A 22,087-nucleotide genomic window follows, 5' to 3' on the forward strand; every position below is an offset into this window, starting at 1 on the left:
CCTTTGTAATCTTCAATGCCAAGGGGCTTTGAAAGGCTCCAGTACAAACATAGTCGCTGCACGTAGAAACACTGTGTGTGATTAAGTTAAATGGTCAGGAAATCTGTAAACTAGGAATGATCTCCTGAGGTTGCAGAGGTTGAACAGGCTTTATGGTTTTCTTTGGAATTTACCACAGGCAGGTACAGAGTCAGTGCTGCAACAGGTAAGTGAATCAGCACCACTGCATGGCAAGAAATGAGACAAACTTGCATTAGACAATGCCTTAGCCTTCACGTCCTCTATATTTTTATTTACCAAATTAGAAAAACTAACCACTACAGAAATTATATGAAGTTAAGGATTGATTATTCATGGGCCAGGCAGAAACTGTAAGCATGCAACACGTTGCGTGGTCCATAATGCCAGCTTCCAGTGCAAATGCTGAAGAAGGAATCCACCCCAGTGCATTTTGGTGTAGTTACTGGAATGACATGCTGGCCCTGGCAAACAGACACTGACGGAAACCTCTTCCCTGCTATTGTGAAAGGCGCTTCTATTGTCGAGGCAGGTCCATGCATCAGCTTCCATTTATTACCAACTCATTGGAAATAACTGTATTAAATGAAATGAGACACGTGTAGCACGTGTTACTAGTTCATATGGGTTTAGCTCTAGTCTTTGGAACATAATTCTAGTTAGAAGGTCCTTTGCGATGGGAAATACAGGGAGCTGGTATCTTTTTTGCCTTTTATGGCCTAACTATACTGCAGAATGGGGATCATGAGGTATGTCCAGGGTAGAGGAAAGTTCTCTTTGCACTGAAGGTTGCTACTTTCTGAAAATAATATACCTCATATCTTACAGTTCATTGTTCTCCTGGACACTACTACAATTCCACAACACACAGGTGTATCCGATGCCCTGTGGGGACATACCAGCCTGAGTTTGGTCAAAACTACTGCATCACCTGCCCTGGGAACACAAGTACAGATTTTGATGGCTCCACTAATGTTACGCACTGCAAAAGTAAGTTGCATTTATATTAGTTGTGAGATGAAGCCTATCTTCAGATCTGAACTGCAACTTGAAGGTTTCATCTGTCAGGCTGGACTTCAACTCTGTATTTCCTAGTTAGCCTACATCTGCTGCCAGAGGGAATCGTAAAAATTGGGAAAACAATGAGGGGAAAAAAACCTGTGAAAGTACCACTTGATGCATATGATTGTTTTAGCTGTAGTGTAACTTGGCAGAGTGACAACTACAAGTTAAAACTACAGAGCTTTAGGTTTCCCAGATCCTGTAAGGTGTCCTGCAGTGATGCATATTTCTTCGTGTCTCTGTAGAGCACAACATCTTCTATCAGAGTGAGTGCCACTTTATAATAATTACAAAATACTTGAAGATGTGGTCATACATGCTGCCGTTGCCAGGTAATTGCTCATGACAGTGAAATCTCCTCATAAGCATTTTTGCCATACTCAGCCTGCTATCTTCAGTTACCATTTTAAATCACCATGAGGATCCCAGTGCAGTTTTATTTGATCTTTTGTGAACAACTGATTCTTTTAGGCAAGCCATTTTTTTCATCTCTACTATGCTAATGTAAGAAAATGTAAAAAAAATCTAGTTTTATGTGGGTGAGTAGGCCTGGAGACATTAAGCTTAAGTAATTTATGGAATCAGGCTTCTGTGGCAAATTCAATAGGAGTTTTGAAAACTCTGAAAGTAAAACTGATCCATCAATGGAGATTTATTATTAACTGGTTTAAGATAAAGTAAGGCTGATCTGCAATCAGGATAAGGTTGCCTATTAGGATCATCACACTCATTCAGCTAAATCAAGTCAAAAAACAAGTGAAGTTAAATCAGAGTATCTTCTGCATGTCAGCATGGTCTCAGTGGTAACCACTGTGTGAGTACCTCCACAATGGGATCATGTTTACTTAGCTGTGTTCATTTCTTAATCAAATGTTACAGCAGCACGAATGAAGCATTGAACCAGTTTGTACACTGGAGATTAAGGTTTTGCAAATCAGCTGGAGCAGCCCTGCAGATCAAGTATTCCTTTAAAGGCTTTCCATGCTAAACAAAGAGGCAGCTGGAGAATGTATGCATTTCTGAAGCCACCAGGAGGAGTTTAGACTTGCTCTTGACAGATCTAGAATAACACCTCAAATTAGCTAATCAGCTAACACAAATGCTAATTTATGTTTCTTCACAGACCAGCACTGTGGAGGAGAACTTGGGGATTATACTGGCTACATTGAATCGCCCAACTATCCTGGAGACTACCCAGCTAATGTTGAATGCATTTGGAATATAAATCCACCCCCAAAGAGGAGAATACTCATCGTAGTACCTGAGATATTTCTCCCCATTGAAGATGAATGCGGTGATGTTTTAGTAATGAGAAAAAGTGGTAAGTTGCCAGACATGGGTTATATAAATATTTATTGCAAACTGACTGTGTGGTAAGTTCATATTGAAGCGAGGACTGTCTTCTTCCATCCAGTGTTTCTAAAAGGATTGTTGAATGAACTGGCACAGCAAGTTAAAACGGAACACGGTACCAATAACAATTAACAGAGTGATATTAATTATTCAAGTGTCTTGGCTGAATCACAGAGCAGTCACTGGGCTTCTGTCTGGCCCAATTACCACGTGAGGTAAATCACTTGTCACTCTAGAAGTCAACAAAGCTATGCTAAGTTATATCGGGAGAGCTATCTCCTGTCATCCGTACAAACTGTGCTCTCACTTATCCTTTGAAAGTATGTATGTGCTGCAGTTATTGCTAAATCTGTGCAGTGACACAGGTTGGTACACCTGACACCCTCAAGAAATCCAAGGCTTTCCCCAATTTTCTGTGGAGTGGGGGGTGCACTGTGTCTTTGATTAGGAAGTTAATTCAACAACTTCAAGACACCAATGAGATGCACTCCTCCTTCAGTCCTGTGTAGGCATCCAGCTTCTGGTGATCTCTTGCTAAATCTCCCAAGACACACCAAACCTGGAAGGCAATTGTTTATATGGAGCTTTGTTTAAAGCAACGTTTTTTTTACTTGCTAAAACAGTGTATTTTATTTGCTAAAACAATTTTCACAACTTCTTATCCTTGAGGGCTTGTGTTGACATCTCTATATATCAGAAGAAGAAACTTGCTCACTATAGGTGGAAGGAAATTATATCTGTCCAGATCAATTTTTTAAAAGCAAAGCACTTACTGTAGCAAAACAAATCAGTTGTACTTCTAATCTCAAACTGTGGTTCCAACAATGAGTAAAGCCAGGCACATCAGGGCCTGACTTCCACTTTAGTACAGATAACAGTACCAAAACAACAACAACACTGGAAAATGAGGGCAGTTTTTCAGAGTCATGTTTTGTGATCACTGCATGTTTGGCATCATAAGAGTAGATCTTATGAATATTTATCATAGTTCATGTACGGTCAGCTGCTAATGTTACTGTGGAAAAACCGATGGCAGTTCCAGAGTTACAGTTAGATCCACTTTTTTGCACTTCAAGAATCCACATCCCATTCAGTTTGAAAAGTCCCTCTCTCTCTGCTAACATCAGTGAAAGTTGAATCAGCCCTAGCAAGGTCAGATATTAGGTTATACTTGTTATATATACTTGATTTCCCTAATTATCCTGTGGCTAGGGAGTGATTTTTTTGAACTAGGTAAGAAGCTGGTTTTTTCCTTCTGTTTGAAATGCCTTTCAGCTCAGAGCAGCCTTGTGATACATTCATAATGATTTGAAGACATCCTGCACCCTCCATCTGTTACTTACATTAAGGGGCAAATGGGAGACTTTCTGGTTCCCAGCTATTAGCTCTGTTTTAAGTGTAGATAAATTACTTCTTTTTTTTTTCCCCCAAACCTACAACCAGGTGTTTTGCACTGGGAGGTGCTGGTCCGTTATGGCACTGAGAGTTAGTAAGGTATCATTTAAAATGCTATTTATCAGAGCTATCATTATAAGGAGAAAATAGTGTAGCTAATCCTACATCCCTTTAGATGGTAGGAACAATAGGCAGCATAGCATTGAACGGGCCTCTGATCCACACGCAGCATGCTGGGCAGAACCTGTCCATAGAAGAGATTTTGCCCTCTCAGTCATTTGAAATTACACGATTTTCTTACAAGGAAACAACTCTGGTTCTGTTTGGCAGTAGAAATGATAAATAATGTTCTCATGAGCACTTCTTGCTGCACTTTTAGGTAAAGGCAAGGCCACACAGTAGCATAATCCCCGGTACCAAGTGGGAGCTGCCTGCAAGTTCCTCTCGTTACAATGAGGAGGCTGAGGGTTTACCCTGCAGCCATGGGATTTGTGCAGCACAACACAGGCCTGAAGGCCACGCTGGACGCGCAGCGCAGCACAGGCCTGGCCATACCCAAGTTAACTGCTCTGTGGATCGCTAACTCCCCAGTGCGCGATGGTCTTTTGGTCAGAATCCCTACACCAGGGTACTACATTCTGATAAGAGGTTTATTGCTGTCAGATGAACTCCCCAAACTGAGCACATAAGAAGCTGGTTACCACACCTGCCCAGGGTGCAGCTGCCTTGTTCTTACCTATCTGGGCCCAGCATATGGGAACCCTGGAATTCATTGCTAGAGTAGTACACGAAATAAGTAATATTAATAGTAATTTTATAAATGTCAAAAATTCTCTCTGGCATCTCGCTGTCTACGTAAGCTTCTTGCTGAGGGACAGAGGGGTTCCCGTTACCTTTGTGGAAAAACTTACTTCTCCTTATAGACAGATAAAGACTACATCCCTGGTATTGCGAAAAAATTCTGCTCTCAGGAATACGTCATCTGAGAAGTGTCTTGTCAATTTGATATTTCTGACCTCTAGATCAGGAAGGGTGCAAAAAGTTATTTTATAAAGAGCATTTCTTTATTTAACCTTCTTTCTAGCTTCTCCTACTTCAATTACTACATATGAAACATGTCAGACTTACGAGAGACCTATTGCATTTACCTCAAGATCGAGGAAGCTCTGGATTCAGTTCAAGTCAAATGAAGGAAACAGTGGCAAAGGATTTCAGGTCCCCTATGTGACTTACGATGGTGAGAACGGGGTTGTTTTCCATCTTTGTGTTATATCTGAATTACAGAAAATTGTCCTTTAGAATCTCTCTTACACTGATTACAGGGAGAGAAAAATAAGGAAAAATTTGATGTAACTCCTTTTTAGTCCAGTGAATTACTTTAAAACCAGTTGCAAAGACTTTGAAATAATACTTGATTTTATTTTTATTACTTTTCCTAATACTTTAAGGGGCAGCAAGTTACACGGAAGTCTTTAAACTTAATCCTTATCCCACTGAATTCAACGAGACTCCTTTTAATTGGCATTTATCATATGCATAATGAGAATACCATTTATTGCTGTGCATTTTAGGAAGGCCCTTCATCAAGTCCTACTAGTAACACATACAATTTTGAAAACTATAAATTAATAAAATCACAAGTCCAACACAGAAAAACAATGATGCAAAAAGAAATATCCTTTCAGTAACCACTTTCATAAACCCACATTTTAAAACAGTCCGGCTTGTCATATAAATTATGCGTTAAACTGTCTATTTTGGACTTTAAAGTTATTTCCTTTTTAATGAAACAAAAACTTTTCTGTGATACCTTTGGCAGCTGTTAGTCCGTCTCTTTTCCAAACACCAGTGCAATTTTGTGAACGATGAGAAAATCGGTATTGAATCAGTATTCCTTTCAGGAATGAGAGCTGTTATCAGGGCAGAAAACAAGAATCTGTTCCTGACTCTGCTGCTGACTTCGCATATAACCTTTGACAGTTACTTCATATCGCTGGTCCTGTTTCTTCACCTCTAAAGCAGACAATAAAGCATTATTATCTGGAGGGAGTAGCCATTGTTTTGGGGTTAAGTTAATACTTATATGGATAATTCAAAATTACTGTTCTAAAGCAGTACGGAATTTTAATGTGATTAGATTAGACTACAGTAGCTTGAGAGACACTGAATAATTAACTGGATACTAAATTGCTCAGCTCTGTCTTGAAGAGGAGGTCTAGCTAATGTCTGGCTATTCTCCTCCCAAAGGATGCCACAGTTACTCAACTGATCTTTGTTTTTCAGAGGATTATCAACAACTAATAGAAGATATTGTTCGAGACGGACGATTATATGCATCAGAAAATCATCAAGAAATTCTAAAGGTAAGAAAATTCTGCTTTACCTGAGGCTAACCAAGAATTCCTTTTACTAAGTTATTTTCCCAAGATAGTTCTCATTACCCTGATAGGTATTATTACCCTGATAGGGTCATAATATTTAAACTTCAAGTGTGACCCCAAATTAAATTCACTGTCTTCTGAGGTTTATACTGATATTCGGAGCAGAAGAAAATCAGTAGTTTAGCTGGGCTAGGCACATGCATATGTCTTTTTCTGAATCAGGAACTAAATGTATGCTAACATGATTGTATATTAGAAAAATTAGTCAACCAAGAATGAAGAATCTCTGTTTGAAAAGCTTTCTTCACCCTCAGTCTGGCATGTGTTTGAATGAGTCATTAAGTTAGAATTTCCTGTGCATTAAAAAATGTATTTACCTAAATCACTCTCCTGCCTCAACAAGACATAACCATAATGTAGCATTGTAAGCTGTCCATGGAATGGTTTTGCAAAGGCACAAGCAACATGTTGAGAGAGAATTGCAGAGGAAGGCTGCTGTCCTGCCACCTATCACAACTAACTAATTAAAACTGAAAAAAGGCTGTTCAGAAGGCAAATTCAGCTGTGTAAATGTATGGCTTGGAAGGACAGGAACTGATTAACAGCCAGCTGCCCCGGCCAGCCCTGCGTTTTCTCTCACTAGAGCTTTGAGGTCGCTCAGGTCCCAGCTGCAGTGTATAGGGTCAGGTACAGGCTCAGCTGAGGCTCTGAATCAAGAGTTTACCAAGGTACAGGAGAAGGTCCTTAAAGAGCTCAGCATCGCTGAAGACCAGCCTTCTCTCTTGTTTGGGAAAGTAAGGCCCTGTGGACAGCAGTGTGGAATAGGCTGGAAGGGCAGTCAGAGGCAGTTTGCAATTCTGCTGCCTAACTTCTGCTGCCAGTTGATGGTTAACCCAGCTGCCACCTTCTCACTTCAGGACCTTCTAGGAATACAAATTGCAAAAAAAATTCCATACAGTAGAAAGATTTACCAGTATAAAAATCCACAGCAACGTAGAGTAATTTCCTCACGCTGTTTTACCCAGAATCAAGTTTTGCAAAAAAAAAAACCCTGATTGCTGTTCATTAATTTTGAAAGTTGTGCAGACACTAAATCCAAACTCTATTTTTGGCTAATATACATACATGTTGTCTCTCATAGGACAAGAAACTGATTAAAGCTCTCTTTGATGTACTGGCACACCCACAAAACTATTTCAAGTACACAGCACAAGAGTCAAAAGAGATGTTTCCAAGATCATTTATAAAGCTGCTGCGATCAAAAGTTTCCAGATTTCTACGACCATACAAATAGTCTAATGGTATTCAATTTTTGGCTACTTTGCATTCCTGTCAAACATTGTCTTTCCTCCATAGTAGACACATTTGCTAATTTGAAGGCTCTTTTTTGCAGTCTTTGTTTTCAATTGTATATTGAAGAATACCTATAATGTTTATAATTGTTAAAAGCCAATGTTCTGAATGGGATTTTTACTACCAAAAAAATTGTGCATCCCTGAGTGCATCTACTTGAAGATCCAGATTTGTGTCTGCACTCATGTATCTTCACTTTCTATTTGAATTTAGATTATGTAGAAAATATTCTTTCTAGCTTTTTATTTTTCATCGACAATAACTTTCATCAAAGCAAAGAAGGAATCTATTCAAATCTGATTAAACTACCTGCAGATAAGTTCTGTTGTAGAAAGAAGTATGTAGTATAAATAATATTTGGATTTTGAATTGCACTTGAAGTTTATATTTGAATCTTTAGAAGAAAACAAAACAATCTAAATTTTGTTATATCTCATTTGTGGCTTAGTGGAACCTCTATCCAAGTAGAAATCAAAAGGGGAAAAAAGAAGGAAAAAAAAGAAACAGATGTATAATTTTGTTTTATGAATTACGTAAGATTGAGTCCCACGTCCTAATGTTTTTATCTGTCCTCTTCTAAACTTCTTCAGAGGTTTGCCACTGTCAATTACTTCGCTGAAACAGATTTAGCTCTGAATTTCCGTATACCAGTTGGTCCCTTTGAAGGCATTTACAATAGGATAGGTGAGAAACGAACAACAGTAGTAGTCTTGTTTTTCTTTCCGTTAATAGAGCATCTAATTAAGTACAATATATAAATATATAAATATATACTTCTATTTGTGGGTACATTAGTAATGTTATCTTTAGTTACTGTAAATATTATTCATGCTTAAATCTTTACTCCCACACATGCTATTTACTCGTATCTATTTGTAACTTTGCTTAGATCATTAAATGACTTCTCCAAGTGCTTGTCACTGCATTAACACCAAACTGAAGCCTTTTGGAGTTTTATAATACTGGATAATAGTTTACTCTGGGACAGTCTCTTTCAACATACATTATTCCAGGAAAAATAACATCAGTTAAGATACAGTTGCTGTCCAATAAGGGGTCAGCTATTGCCTCTTCCTTGGGCATCCCTTGCATGCAGACCAACAGAGTTACCCCTGAGGATGACACACGTGAGAGGAGCTCATCAAGGAGGGATTTTTATTGGACCTGCTGTTTCTAAAATGCAGGGAACATACCTGTGTCAGAGGACCACTCTAAGGGGGCAGGGGGTGAAGAGGACAGAGTTTTGCAGATGAGTTGGAGGGAAGGCCCTGCAGTCTTTCAGAGAGCTGGTGCTCCCATTTGTCATGGATTTGTAACCACAGCGCCCATCAACCAAGGGACTGTATGGTCTGCCAGAGAGCATCAGCCTGGTGGTCAGGTCTTCCTCGCAGAATGACAGGTACTGGTGGGTTAAGATGATGATAGACCCTGTGTTTCCTGGCACAGGAGCTAATTTCCATGAAAGAGTAGCTTTTTTTATTAGTATTTCAACCTCTTTACTTTTAACTCCTTTCCTCTTGTATATCATTTTCCCTTTTGATCCTACAAGTTTATTACATGGAGAAATTTAACTATCATGCCAGCATCCTTTCAAAAAAAGAGTAAATGCAGTTTTGCTTCACTGCATTTTTTTGGCATATCTACCCTGTAGTTTAACATACCCTTGGATGCTCTCAAAGGCGTACATTAAGCGTGGTTATGGTTAACATCTTAATTTTTTTTTTGTCTTTGCACAAGTACTGTTTAAATTTACAAAGTAGGTTTCTGCTGGCTACAAGTTGTTGAATATTCCATTTCTGAAAGACACCTTAAATATTCTGTTGAGTTTTTCTACTTAGTCATCTTGTAATTTTGTTGCCTTCTTTCCTTTTCTTTTGAAGAGTATAATTTTTTTTTTTTGATGCCTGAACAGTTTCAACTTAGAGTCTAAAAACTTTTTTTTTTTTCACTCATGGGTCTTCGGTCTTTGACAAGCTTTCTCTTTAATATATGTATTTATATAATAACCCTAATTTCAAAATGCAACATCTCTGTAAAAGTCCTTTTTTAAAGGCTGTTAAACCTAACTTTTTGCGAGGGTGTTGAAACTACTTTTATTAAGTATTCATCACTGGTTACTAAAGGTGAACATTTGAAGGAGAACATATCATCAGTCCTAGATTGAGTGCATGCCTGAAAGAAAACAGTGACATATATTTTTTAAGTTAACAGGAATTATTTGTAGAAAAAAATTAAACCTTAAAAAAGCAAAAATCTTTTTACGTACTCAGTCATACATAAGTGTGTAGCTAAAAAAAAATACTTCAGCCAAACAGTATTGCAAAGTCTGATAGGTTACCCAGAATTATTGGAATGGGTCAGGATTGCAACCATCCTACTGAAAGATATGAAGGAAAAGATATGAAAGATATGTAGAAAAATAACTTCCTCATTTGCTGAATGATTTACAGCGATCTTTAGTGTTTCAAACTTCAGTACATGAACTTTGGAACCTGATGCTGTGCAGTGAGTTTAGTAAAATCCTTGCTAAAATTTTTGCTTAACAACCTACACATTTGGACATAATACCACTGTACAACACTGGTGCCAAGCAGGACAAACCCTGGAACAGGGGTGAAAGTAATTGCCTTACGAGTCCAGAAACCACTGGCAGCACCGTAACATTTTCCAAGTTCTCAGCTACACGGGGAATCCAGTGCCAGATAGCAACTACAAGAGGGACATGCCCCAGTTGTTGCCACTGTTAGTGGGACCTCGGTAGAGATGTGAGAGTGTGAGAGTTGAATACAGGAGGGAGTAGCTGCATTTAGTTCTGGTACAACTCACCCTGACTTACAACCACACTAGTTCATCCTGAGACACAACCTGAGAGTGTGCATTAGCTCATATTCCCTGGAGCTGTGTCAGGGCATGGACTCCAGTCAGGACAAGGCGCTCGGGGACTACTGTAGCAAATGCAGACTTTGTGTCGTGGGCAGCTGTGAAAGAAAGATAATTTGCCCTTCAAAAGTATGCAGTGAAATGCTTCTGAATATATAGGGGTTTCATCTGTGATATATTTAGAAAACGCGTCAGGTTTGAATCTTTGCAGCTCTGCGTAGAAATGCCCATGGCATTTTTCTAATGCAAATTTCTAATGAAATAAGTAATGACAAGTGGTATATAGGACAGTCTGAACTGATTTATACAACTGATTTATACAACAGCACAGAATTTTTACATCAGCTCTAAAAGTTAAAAATGCTTTGACTTTCATACTAGATTTATAGTTACAGAAACTGGCGGTCACCAAACAGAAGGTCAGCTCAGCTTTTCATTTGTTCATGTAGGTGTAGGCTGTCTTCATTGTTAGAAGTCAGAGAACATATTGCTGCTATACAATAACAGCACAAGAAGGAACATTGTCTTCTATGGAGAAGACCTAGACACATTTGGGAATCAAAAACCATACAAGGAGAAATATGGCCACCTTTAAGAGAAAACCAGCTTCAGGAAAGGAATCAATACATCACAGAATATAAAATCTTTGCTTTTACCCTAAACATGAAATATTGCATTTAAACATGTTCAATAAATACAGCCCTGTATGTGTTTTTACAGAATTACACATTGTATGCAGAACAGGTGCAACAACATGTTTATGTGTTACTACAGGAAGGCTGAAGAGGTGTCCATTTATGATTGCCCAATTCTTCGTCACAAACTGAGCTTTTTATTTTCAATTTGCAAATGCCAATATGCTTAAAAGCTGCACCTGTAGCACTTACCATTTTAAGCCTCTCCTCCTGCTTTAAATACTGCACTTATTTTTAGTGAGGTGATGGTGAATCATCCCTAAACCTTCTCATGTGCCACCAAATCACCACCTGCATACCTGCTGCAGTCCAGGAGACTGCAATGATCAGACATTGCTAACCAAGGCCGAAGTTGCGCCCTGAAAGCACTCGTTACTGACTGCTGTGGGCAAGGTGCCTGCGTGTATGTCATTTGAGTACAGGAAGTATCAGGATTTGGTGTTCAATAGATTGCCATCTGTCTTGCCTGCAATAGCAAGATTTAGTCTGCCTGAAGATTTAGCTCACCAAAACTGGATTTAAAGCTGCTTGAAGTTGTCTTCCAGACCATTTTCTTTCCCTGCCTTCCTTCCTCCATCATACATTAGATTTTTACCTAAAGGCTAACTTTTGAAAAGAAATTTATTTCCTCATTGTTCCTCCCCTACAAAACAAAGTTAAATCACAGTGTTAGAACTACTGAAGATTTAGACTGATCTTTCTTACACATCAGCTTCATACTAGGGTAAGCTTACTTAAAAGTAAGTAAGCTTAGTTAAAAAACTAGCTTACCTAGTAAGCTAGATTTAGTTTAGTTTAAGTTTAGTTTAGTCTTAGACTAGCTTACATAAATACAGGCTTTATTGCAGAGTTTTCAGAGAGTCCACGTTCTGAGTTGTCAGCTGGTTTTGAAAGAGCGCAGCTCACCTGTAGTCCTCTGTCTGTGAGCAGAATGTGAAGATGATGCCACATGAACAAGAAACATGCTTAGGTGCATTAAACATTCAAAGAGGAAAGTCAAACCCCACCTCATGCCCCTTTGTAAGCATGCCCAACAGATTCCAATTCCTCAGGTCAGTCTTACCTATAAACAACCCAGGCTTAATCTTGCGGCTAACAAGTTATGAACATCAGGAGCAAAAGTACTGGTATGATTCATATATAGGAACTGCTGATGGGTCTTTGCCAGCAAAACCTAACTGCTCTGTGACAGTTCCCACATCTGGACTCTAAATACCTTTGAGTGCTCTTAAAAAAGAAGCTGGAGGGAAATCTTCAACAACTGAATCCAGTGGCAAATTTCTCAGCCACCTGAGGGATCTGGATTTTCCCTTTTCTAATGATGGGAATGAGCAACACATGCAGTTACTTGTGCCTGTGTCATGAGTTCAGGTAGTTGCATTTTTTTCATGGTTTAAAACCACTGATTGACAAGAATGGTAGTAACTGGAGAAGTTCTATAGACTCTCAATACTTTGAGACTTTAATGAAGTAGTTTTCTAGGATGAGAGACTGTTGTAAGCACTTGCCAGGGGGGAGAAAGACTTTTGTCTCCCATAAGAATTTATGGGAGGGAAATTTCTCTAAGGTAATATGAACTTATTTCTCAGTGTGAGACTTGGATTCAGAGAGAAGTCTCATGTTTTATTGTAACATTTTTCATCTGAATAGAAACAGACTGGAAAATAAACTCTTAATATCAAAAAACTGTTATCTAAGTATCTGAATATATACAGTTCCAGTTTGTCATTTCATTTATTTATTCTGTTTCATCACTAAGCTTTTAATCTATAAAATTAATATGTAATATACAAGAGTAAAATGTACAGAAGTACCTTTAGATGTAATAATTTAAACCATCTGTATTCAGAAAGCGAAGATAACAAGTTTAAAGCTATACAAACAATGGCAATTCAATTTTAGATTAATTTCTCAATATCTAGAAAAAAAAGTGGCTTTTCTTAATTAAACATTATTTTTAATGATTGTTAAAATATCTTTTTTAGAGTTGTTGTTACTTTTTTAATTAAAATTATTTTGTAAATATTGTTTTCTATGTTTTATACCTTAGAAAGGCCGTTAATTTGCATTGACAGGAGCGGATACTCAACACGATGATTAAAAAGGTACTTTAGGAGACTGGGGTGCATGTGGCCAATAGTCAGATTCATCCTTCCAGATTACTGCTCCTGTTATTTCTGCAGTCCCACTGGCATCATAGGAAGAGATTTCTGGGGCAATTTAACCTGCTAATTTTCATAGAATTCACTATCAAGTGTCATTCACACTGTGACATGATACCACACACCTATCAAGTGCTTACCGTTTTCATAACATATAAAGAATATGTATTCTAAAGTTAGTGATAGTTCTTCTTCCATTATTAGGATAAGAAACAACACAAAACTCAGAAATAAAAGGACATTCAAAAGACAAGAAGAGGTATGGTATCTCCATGCCCCTAGGTAGCAATGGAGGTGATAAAACCTCATATTGGATCGGATCACAGAGCCTTTTTTAGGCAAAACTGCCACTGATGTCAGTGGTCGTTTGAGCTCCATAAAGTTCACTATGATCCTGTCCATCATCTGTTAAGCAGGAATTTCTGGTAGACTAGATTTTGGGGGGAAAATACCTGGAGTGTAATATTGGTTCCTGTACCAATTTGCTCAGTGTAAATCACTGGGCAAGAATGACATTTTGAACTAAACCCTTGTAGATGCTGCTGGCTGGGACTTCTAAGCTTTATCACCAATGTAAATTATGTACAAACAGCTATTTCCATATGAAATGTACCATGGTAGTTTAGAGCAAAGGTAGTGAATAACTGTACAAAATTTGATACTTAGAAAATAAAATACAGTGGTCTAAGCTTTGCCAATATTTTAACAATACCGTCAGATTTGTAGTAGAAAATGTTGTTGTAAATGTACCTTATAAGAAAATACATTTCCTTTTGCCTCTGTATATTAATAGCTTTGATTTCTATGTCAAAGCTCAAAATGAAGCATGTAATAAAACTTCTGTTAAGATCACTTTCATAATAAACATAAAATGGAATGGATACCCCTGCCTGCCATTTCTCTGTGTACATGGGAACGGCTCCACACACCAGTGTAACGTAGGCAGGAATCAGAAGAGAACTTCTCTTTTTTGATAGCATTTACATATTTTGGTCTCATTTTCATCTTTAGGCAACAGAGAGCTTTTTCCTTCTCATTGAAAAACTGGAGTTTGTGAGCGCTGGGATACTGAGTTAGGTTCCTTCCAAATGGACTTCAAGGAGGGTTTTTCAGAGCAAGAAGAAATCCTGGTGACAGCAAAGCGCCACATCACCAACATCCCTCCAGGACCTTTAACCATTTCTTAGAATAACTCTGATGTTACTATGTATATCTCATGCAGGTGCCCTTTCCCTCTATTGATAACCTGCCTCAAAGAAAGAAAGAGGAAGGAAGCTCTCTTCCACTGGTGGCTTGACGGGTTATTCCCACCACAAGCTGCCAAGAAGACTGGTGACTTCCAAACTCACCTGCTTCTTGTCCCACTGAAGACTAGGTTGAGAGGAAACTATGCTTGCACCCAAAACAATTTAAACAGAGATCACAAGTGTCCTTTCCCTTACTAGATCTGCTGTAGAAAAAGTGTATTTGCCCAGGCCCTCTGTGCTGCTGAATTTTACAGTAATAGTTGCCACTTTTGCAGTCCAAGATTACAAAGCAAGTAGCATTTGTACAACCAGTGGCTCAAGTGAAACTCCTGCTGGTAATGATGAAAATGGATGGTGACAGACTGACAGAAAATGAACATCAATAGTAGTGACATCAATAGCTCAGATCTGACTTAAATCATCTTTTGTGGTTTTAAGAAACGCAAATTGTCATTAAGGGTACACATCACGCTAGACCAGACAAAAAGCACGGAGGTGATTAATTCACTTGATAACACCAGGTAAGAGGTTTGCCACTCAGCAGCGCTTGTTAGGAGATGAGCACAGCCTGCAGAGCATTGTTAATGCTACAGCAGCCACCTGCTGTAGAACAGGTGGGAAACTTCATGTACATACCAGCACGGTGCGTGGTATTCTGCTGCTACTCTCATGTAAGCAGTTTGTCTTGTGAAGAGAAAGCATTTATCACATGACGGTATGCTCCGCTGATTTTATATATGTGGTAAATGATACAAATACTATCAGTATGACTGGTGACTATTGGTGTCACTGACAGGTTTGAAAGGCATAAAAGAGACAGCTACATTCTGACTGGCTGCAAAAAATCAATTACTGCCTTTTTCAGCTAGTAGCGATCAACTTGGGTAATATGGGCATTACACTCCAAGAAGATAAAGCATCACTTTTATCAGGCTACAGAGGGTGCCGTGTGAGATGGCACTCAGATGTCTTTATAGCTTCAGAGCTTTAAAGGAGTAGTAGCAAAAGTCAGCTCCTATCAAAGACAAAGAAAAGCTGAACTCAAAAGTTCCCAAAGGTTATTGGCAGTCAAATTAATTACTGGTGATGAAGTATCTGCATACAAGGGGAAAAGCCACTGAAAGTTCAGCAGTCATGACAATGCACATTTGAGTACAAGATTCTAGTTTTCTGAAAGAGGCATTGCCAGGTGAGAATCGCAGAGGGACCCATTCTCATTTCAGATCTCTCCATGACTTCCCAACAAGCTCACAAAACATAACAGTCTGACGAGCAGCACTCTTGCACGACCCAGCAGGTAAGTGAAGGCAGACTGGGCATATTCTTCTCTTTGTTCAGCCGTCAAGGTTGACTGACACCTCATGTCACAGAAGAGGTCTGTTACTTTTGCTACAAAATGTTTAAAACATAAATCAAGAGAATTACCAAAAGTGCCCGTCTGTGCGTTTTATCCAATATGGTATTTATTTAGGAGTCAGCACTATTACCAGCCATGGTTTTTTTACGATCATTTGAGGAGATCCCTCACTGATTAGCTCTACAGAACCCCATCGCTGCCCGAGGAGATGGATACTGGGCACCTGGCCTGTCAGCATCCTGGGCCACTCCAGCACAAAGGTGACACACATACCAGTTGTTGCCTCTGCTGTGTGCCTCTTGATGCACAGTGTGAGATATGCTACACTCCAACAGCGCTTCTTAACATGTAGAATAACGTGCAGGGTTACATTGCCTCTAGCCCACTTGTATTGTGTGTACAACAGTATTCCTAAGTAATGGTCATACTTGTTAAAAAATAGTATCTTAGACAACATGCTGTGCATGCCTAAAGACACAGGAAAAGGAGGAACAGGGATCTGCCTTTCTGAACACACCCAAGCAGCTTGTGACAAGCTGCAGCACTGGCTGTGGGGGTGCAGTAGGATGCCTTGGGACTAAGGGCTGCACACTGGATTGCCTGCATGGATGTGACACGAGATGAAGATCCTTGGAACTGCCTGGCAAGCTGGTTCTTCATATTTTACCTCTGGTACCTCCACCTCAGTACTGCGTGAGCAGTGAGAGTGTCTTTGAAATTAAAACACCTGCACTTAGTATGTGTTACATCAGCGCATAATATAAATGCAGTAAATGTGTTGGGGGATACAATGAGTAAAAGTATTGTTTGTGCCAGACAATTTGTTTGGCTTATTATCCTTAACACACTGATCTCTTGTCAGACCTTTAGGCCAGAGACTGGGCCCAACCTGCTAAGATCATTCATCTGCCTGCAAGCTGCCCTCCAAGGCTCTTTTTCTCCAAACTCCAAGGGCTTTTTCCAAACTCCACGCTTCCATTGGCACCAACCCCAAGACAAAAACATGGGTTTCCCTCCTCGCTCAGGTGCCCATCCAGCCACACAACAGGACAGCACAGCCCCACTGTCACACAGTAGTCAGAGTATGGGAAAATGACTTTGTATAAGGCCCTTGATGGATGCCAGCTGAGAGGTGGGTGTTGCAAATTAAAGTAAATCTGGTGCTCTAGTTTTCTCTCCTCCTTCTGTCAGCGAAGCCATGGCATATGTGGAAGTCTGTTCTACAGCTGTACATACAGCATTTGTGTGCAGCTACACGCCGGGACATCACTGCAGTTTGAAGCTCTGAGCTGATGACCCCACAGATGTCTGAGCCTTATGTGGCTCATCACAGAGTCATGCTCACAGCCTCACACCTGGTTGCTGTCACTGCCTCTGCACAGGTTTCTGCCAGGTGACTGTAAAACACAGTCAATGCTGTTTTGGGGATTCTTGCACTTAGAGGGATGTAGTACCTTCCCAAAAATAGACCTGTCCACAAAAGCAGATATTTTGATGCAGAAGAATACATTTTGCATTCTTATAATAGCATCTATGAGGTTTTAGGCTCACAGATACAGCTATGTGTCCTGGTTTCAGCCAGGATAGAGCTGGTTTTCTTCACAGAAGCCAGTGTGAGACTATGTTTTGGACATGGGATGAGAAACTGTTGATAATATGCTGATGTTTTGGGTTGTTGCTAAGTAGTCAAGGACAATCCAGCTTCTTGCGCTGGCCTGCTAGTAAGAAGGTGGGGGGTGCACAGGAAGCTGGGAGGGGACACAGCCAGGACAGCTGACCCAGGCTGGCCAAAGAGATATTCCCTACCATACGACATCATGCCCAGTACATAAACTGGAGTTGGCTGGGGGGTGGAAATCGCTGCTCAGGGACAGGCTATCGATTGCCAGGTGGTGAGCAATTGCTGTATTGGGCATCACTTGTTCTTGCACATTCCTTTGTTGGTATTATTATTGTTGTTATCGTTGTTTCCTTCTCTCTTTCTGTCCTATTAAATTGTTTTTATCTCAACCCACGAGTTTTTTTCCAATTCTCTCCCCTGTCCCACTGGGGGAGGGGGGAGTGAGCGAGCAGCTGCGTGGTGCTTAGTTGCTGGCTGGGGCTAAACCACGACACTATGATAAAGTATTTACAGCAAATTATGTTCCTGTCATCTAAGCCCCATCTCAGCTTTCCATGCTTAGAAGTTCTAGTTTTACTGTTGAGAAAGTTGTTTATTTTAAAGCAAATGGTTTCTTTGATAACACATTACAGCATTTACCATAAAATGCACCAGAAATATGTCCCCTCATCTCCTTTTTATTATTATATCGAGGGTCTCTTCTGTCCCTTACATCCCTACCTCTCTTCGGGAAAAGGTTTCCATGACATGCTGCCAAAGACGAAGTTTCTAACATGAAACAAACAGGAAAAAGAAGTGGGGAATGTGCATCAGATCTGTCAAGATCAGAGAGCCATAAACATTTGGAATAATGCCAGAAACTGCCAGACTGACAAAACTTTGTAAAACTCTAGTTGTATTTGTTGGAGGCAAATGCCACTTCACATATGCTAACTCATGATAAATTCCTGCTACAGGCTGCTACTAAGAACTAAATGAGGTAGTGGTGGATGAGTCACCAGGACTGCTATAGGGTTGGCCCCCTACAGATAGTGCCAGAAGGCTAAATTCTCTTATTTTAAACTGGGGTAGCACTAGTAAGCTCAGCCTTGCTAAGAATTTTTTGCATTCTCTGCAAATGCCTATGTAAAGTAACCCATTAAATTTAACACGCGCTGTGCCTGAGTAAGGACTGCATTGTTCGGGCACTGTAAATTAGTCACTGTTCCTAAGAAAACAATCAGAATAACATACTGTGGTAACTTTTTCTTTACAAAGATTATCCACCAATACCTGCTTGCATAATGAGAGGCTGGCAGTGGTACCTCTGGCCTACGGCTCTGGCATCACAGGTGATCTACACCACAGAGTAGGAAAGACTGCTCCTGAAAACCTCACTGTGCATCTGGCAGCTGAAGCGGTGATGGGAGAGTGGTGAGTGCTGGACTCCACTCCCTGCTCCGGGAATTATTCCTGTTGTGGAAAACGAGAAAAAAGTGGTGTAGGCTGCCAAGGACAGCAGTTGGGTAAGACCGCATCAGGTAACTGTTGGACAAAGTCAGGGAATAGCCCACTTAGAGTTGCTTCTGTGCCTCAGGGTCTTACTACCCTTAACTCCAGTGATACCAACCATGTTTTGTTATTACTCGGAGTTTATCAGCAACAGTGTAGCCTGGCCCCAGACCTGCAAACTCACTCAAACAGCCTGGAACCACAGACAGCTGGCCAGTGGCCAGAACTACTACACAAAATGAGGTGGAAGTACAAATAAGCACTGAGAAAGCACCTGCCTGCACTTGGCGAGAACAAGAATAACGTAAATCTCATGTTGGAGCAGGATCACATTCCCCTTGCCTCTGGACCGGGCATGATCAGTGTGGCTCTACTGAACAAAGAAATGAAAATACATCTCACTTTGCTTACTTCACCTGTCTAGGGAAAAAAATTACCTTTTTTTTTAGGTAATTAAAAGTTTGACTTGACGATAAAATTATTACTATATATTTTCTGGGAAGTTTCTTATTTTTATAAAGTCATCTGGCAAAAAAAGAAGTAAACAAACAACCAATTCAAATTAGCAGTAGTAAACAGTCCCAACTTGAGACAACATTTGGTGTAGTGAGCAAAATCTATGCAAAAAAACAGGTCCTGTAGCTTGATATACTTGACATAGACTGTGTAGAACTATATCATGTTGTGTGCATACAAAATATGCCATCAGGTACTGAGTCCACGGCAAAGACAGAAGTGAGGGAAGGATAGCACTGAGAACCTCTTCAGTAAGCAGGATCCCCATGAGGACTGGTAAGTACTAGTGCAAGATCACCACCACAGCCATCCTCTTTTTCCAAACCACAATATGAGAAAAAATGTCCTCAAACTCAGAGTAGCATGGTGGGAACCCAGCCAGGAACACTGGGAATACAACTATTTTCTGATCTTCTGCTGTTTAACCCAGGAGGTCTCCTTAGTGACCTCCTAGTAAAGCCTTTAAGCTAGGGAAATGTGGGGACACAGCACGTGGTGAGGCAGACACGGTCTCAGGCAAAGAGGAAGATTTGCCTGCATTTACTATTCAGATATCCAACTTGAGAATTGTGCTAGATTCTCAACTGCAGAATGGTGATATATAGTTATAGCACATAGGCATCGTTTTTAATCTCTTTCCATTCTCTTTGTGCCTGACCACGCTACTGCAGCACTTTACAGACCCTCCACCTCATAACTTTGTGATTACGTGGAGAGAAGGATTGCTGCTCTGGGTAGTTATGTAGGACACCAGCCCAGCAACACAAGACACGTCAGTGAGCAAAGAGGTATTTTTTAAAACACGGCATTCACGTACATTCTCTACTGATTCCATGAATTTGAGACATTCTTGACCAGCTACTAAGCCTAAATTCCTATTTCTAGAACCTGCCTTTTATTTCCAGGGATGTACGACATCCCTCCCACCCAGTCCTGCCCACAAGAGCAGAAGAAGTCAGATTCTGGCTTGATTTGAGGATCGGCTCGCAGGAAAAGCAGTTTCCACAGTCCCTGGAGCAGACAACCTGGGGAGGAAGCAATGCAGGCACTCCCAGCAGCAACAGCAGCTCTCAGTTAGCCACAGCAGCAGGCACAGTGAAGTCCTGGCCTGTGGTCCGAGCAGCCACCAGTGTCAGATGCCTTGCTTTGCTCCTGCAGCTATATAACCATACCTAAGTTGAGACCAAAGCTACCAGTGATGTTTAGGGAGCTTCAGGTTAAACTGGTTCAGGCTATTCCCTGCAAAATCTGAGAAGGAACAGATTTTCTTAGATATGTCTTCTAAACAACCCAAGAAAAATACTGGGAAGCCACCTCCCTGCTACAGGCACCTGCAAAGACCACACCTCCCTCTTACACTGACAGATACTTAAGAGAGGCCTAATGTTTGAAACAAGGATCTAGAACAATTATAAGGTTTTAGCATGTGTCACTAATCAACTCTAAGTTTTGCAAATTTCTTAATATATGGAAGGTTATTGATTACACTATTAGTTTGACTTCAGTGTAGAATTCTTTAGCCTAATAACTATGTGATTATGTTTAACGGGCCTACTATCATAGTCCTTAGGCTGTATTTCCTCAATGCTAACGTTGTAACTATGTGTAAATGGTTAATCACGAGGAAAGCAGGCCTCATGAAAATTAAAACAAAGAAGAGTTAAGAGCAAGGACTGAGAGATTAAAGAGAACAGAGAAGATATCTTAACCTTGAGCGTAGGGACAGACTGGCAGGAATGTTCTAACAAGGATGTTAAGAAGGAACCGCTTGGCTGGACAACAGACCGGGCAAACATCCAAGGAGAAGAAATTATCCTCGAGACCCGTGACCATAAAAGGGAAAAAGGAGTAGGGGGCTAACTCCCCAAATGACCACCGATGACCACCCGAAACCCCTGCACATGCGTAGTGTACTTTTGCAATGCCAGCATTATGTAAATGTAATAGATAAGCAAGGAGGCAGTGATTTCTTAGAAAATGTGTGAATATTCGTGTCTTTAAGGTATATAAAGGATGAACTTTTGTTTCAGCGCACGCATGTTAGGAGGAGATATCCCCCATGCGTCCAGCGCTGCAATAAAGATGTCTGCTTAGTAACACTTTGATGTTATTGAGTTTAAATTTCTTAAGTTTGGATTCTTTGAATCATGTTAAAATGCACTTGTCAAAGTTTTTTTTTTTTTAAAAGCTTTAATTTAAAAAAAATGACTGTTTGGCACCATAGGCGGTGTCAGTTTTTCCTCTGCTCAGGGGGATCCACGACTCAGAACATTTCCTCGTGGTTGTGGCCAGCAGTTAGCTCCTGTCATGCCTCACACCCCACCTGTTAACCCGCTTCAGGGGCTATGGCTGCGGCCTTTCCAAAAAAGCCCCTTCATCACGCAACGCTGGGAAACTCAAAAATCTCGTGGCCAGCAGCACCGCACCACGAATGCTGTGATTTTATTAAAGCTTAAGGGCAGGAGAAGAACAAAGCAGAAGCCACACCTGCTCAGCAGGCTAAAGCCCCTCAGACCCGTTCTCCTCGGGGGTGACTGGAAACCGGCCTCAGTCTCC

The 22,087-nt window shown here is 40.3% G+C and overlaps 1 protein-coding gene across 1 annotated transcript in view; it reads left to right on the plus strand.

Moving 5' to 3' along the window:
• Positions 1-7,651, plus strand: part of SCUBE1 (signal peptide, CUB domain, EGF-like 1) — a gene marked incomplete at its 5' end in the record, with an annotated part of 73,202 nt that extends 65,551 nt beyond the window's left edge. Inside the window, 5 exons of the mRNA XM_010287310.1 lie at positions 847-1,008; positions 2,204-2,401; positions 4,913-5,065; positions 6,112-6,191; positions 7,351-7,651. Of these exons, the coding sequence (XP_010285612.1) occupies positions 847-1,008; positions 2,204-2,401; positions 4,913-5,065; positions 6,112-6,191; positions 7,351-7,503 (746 nt within the window). The remainder of the gene's footprint in view (positions 1-846; positions 1,009-2,203; positions 2,402-4,912; positions 5,066-6,111; positions 6,192-7,350) is intronic.
• Positions 7,652-22,087: the final 14,436 nt, after the last annotated feature.

This window comes from Phaethon lepturus, unplaced genomic scaffold (assembly GCF_000687285.1).
Source record: "Phaethon lepturus isolate BGI_N335 unplaced genomic scaffold, ASM68728v1 scaffold11635, whole genome shotgun sequence".
Classification (NCBI taxonomy): domain Eukaryota; kingdom Metazoa; phylum Chordata; class Aves; order Phaethontiformes; family Phaethontidae; genus Phaethon; species Phaethon lepturus.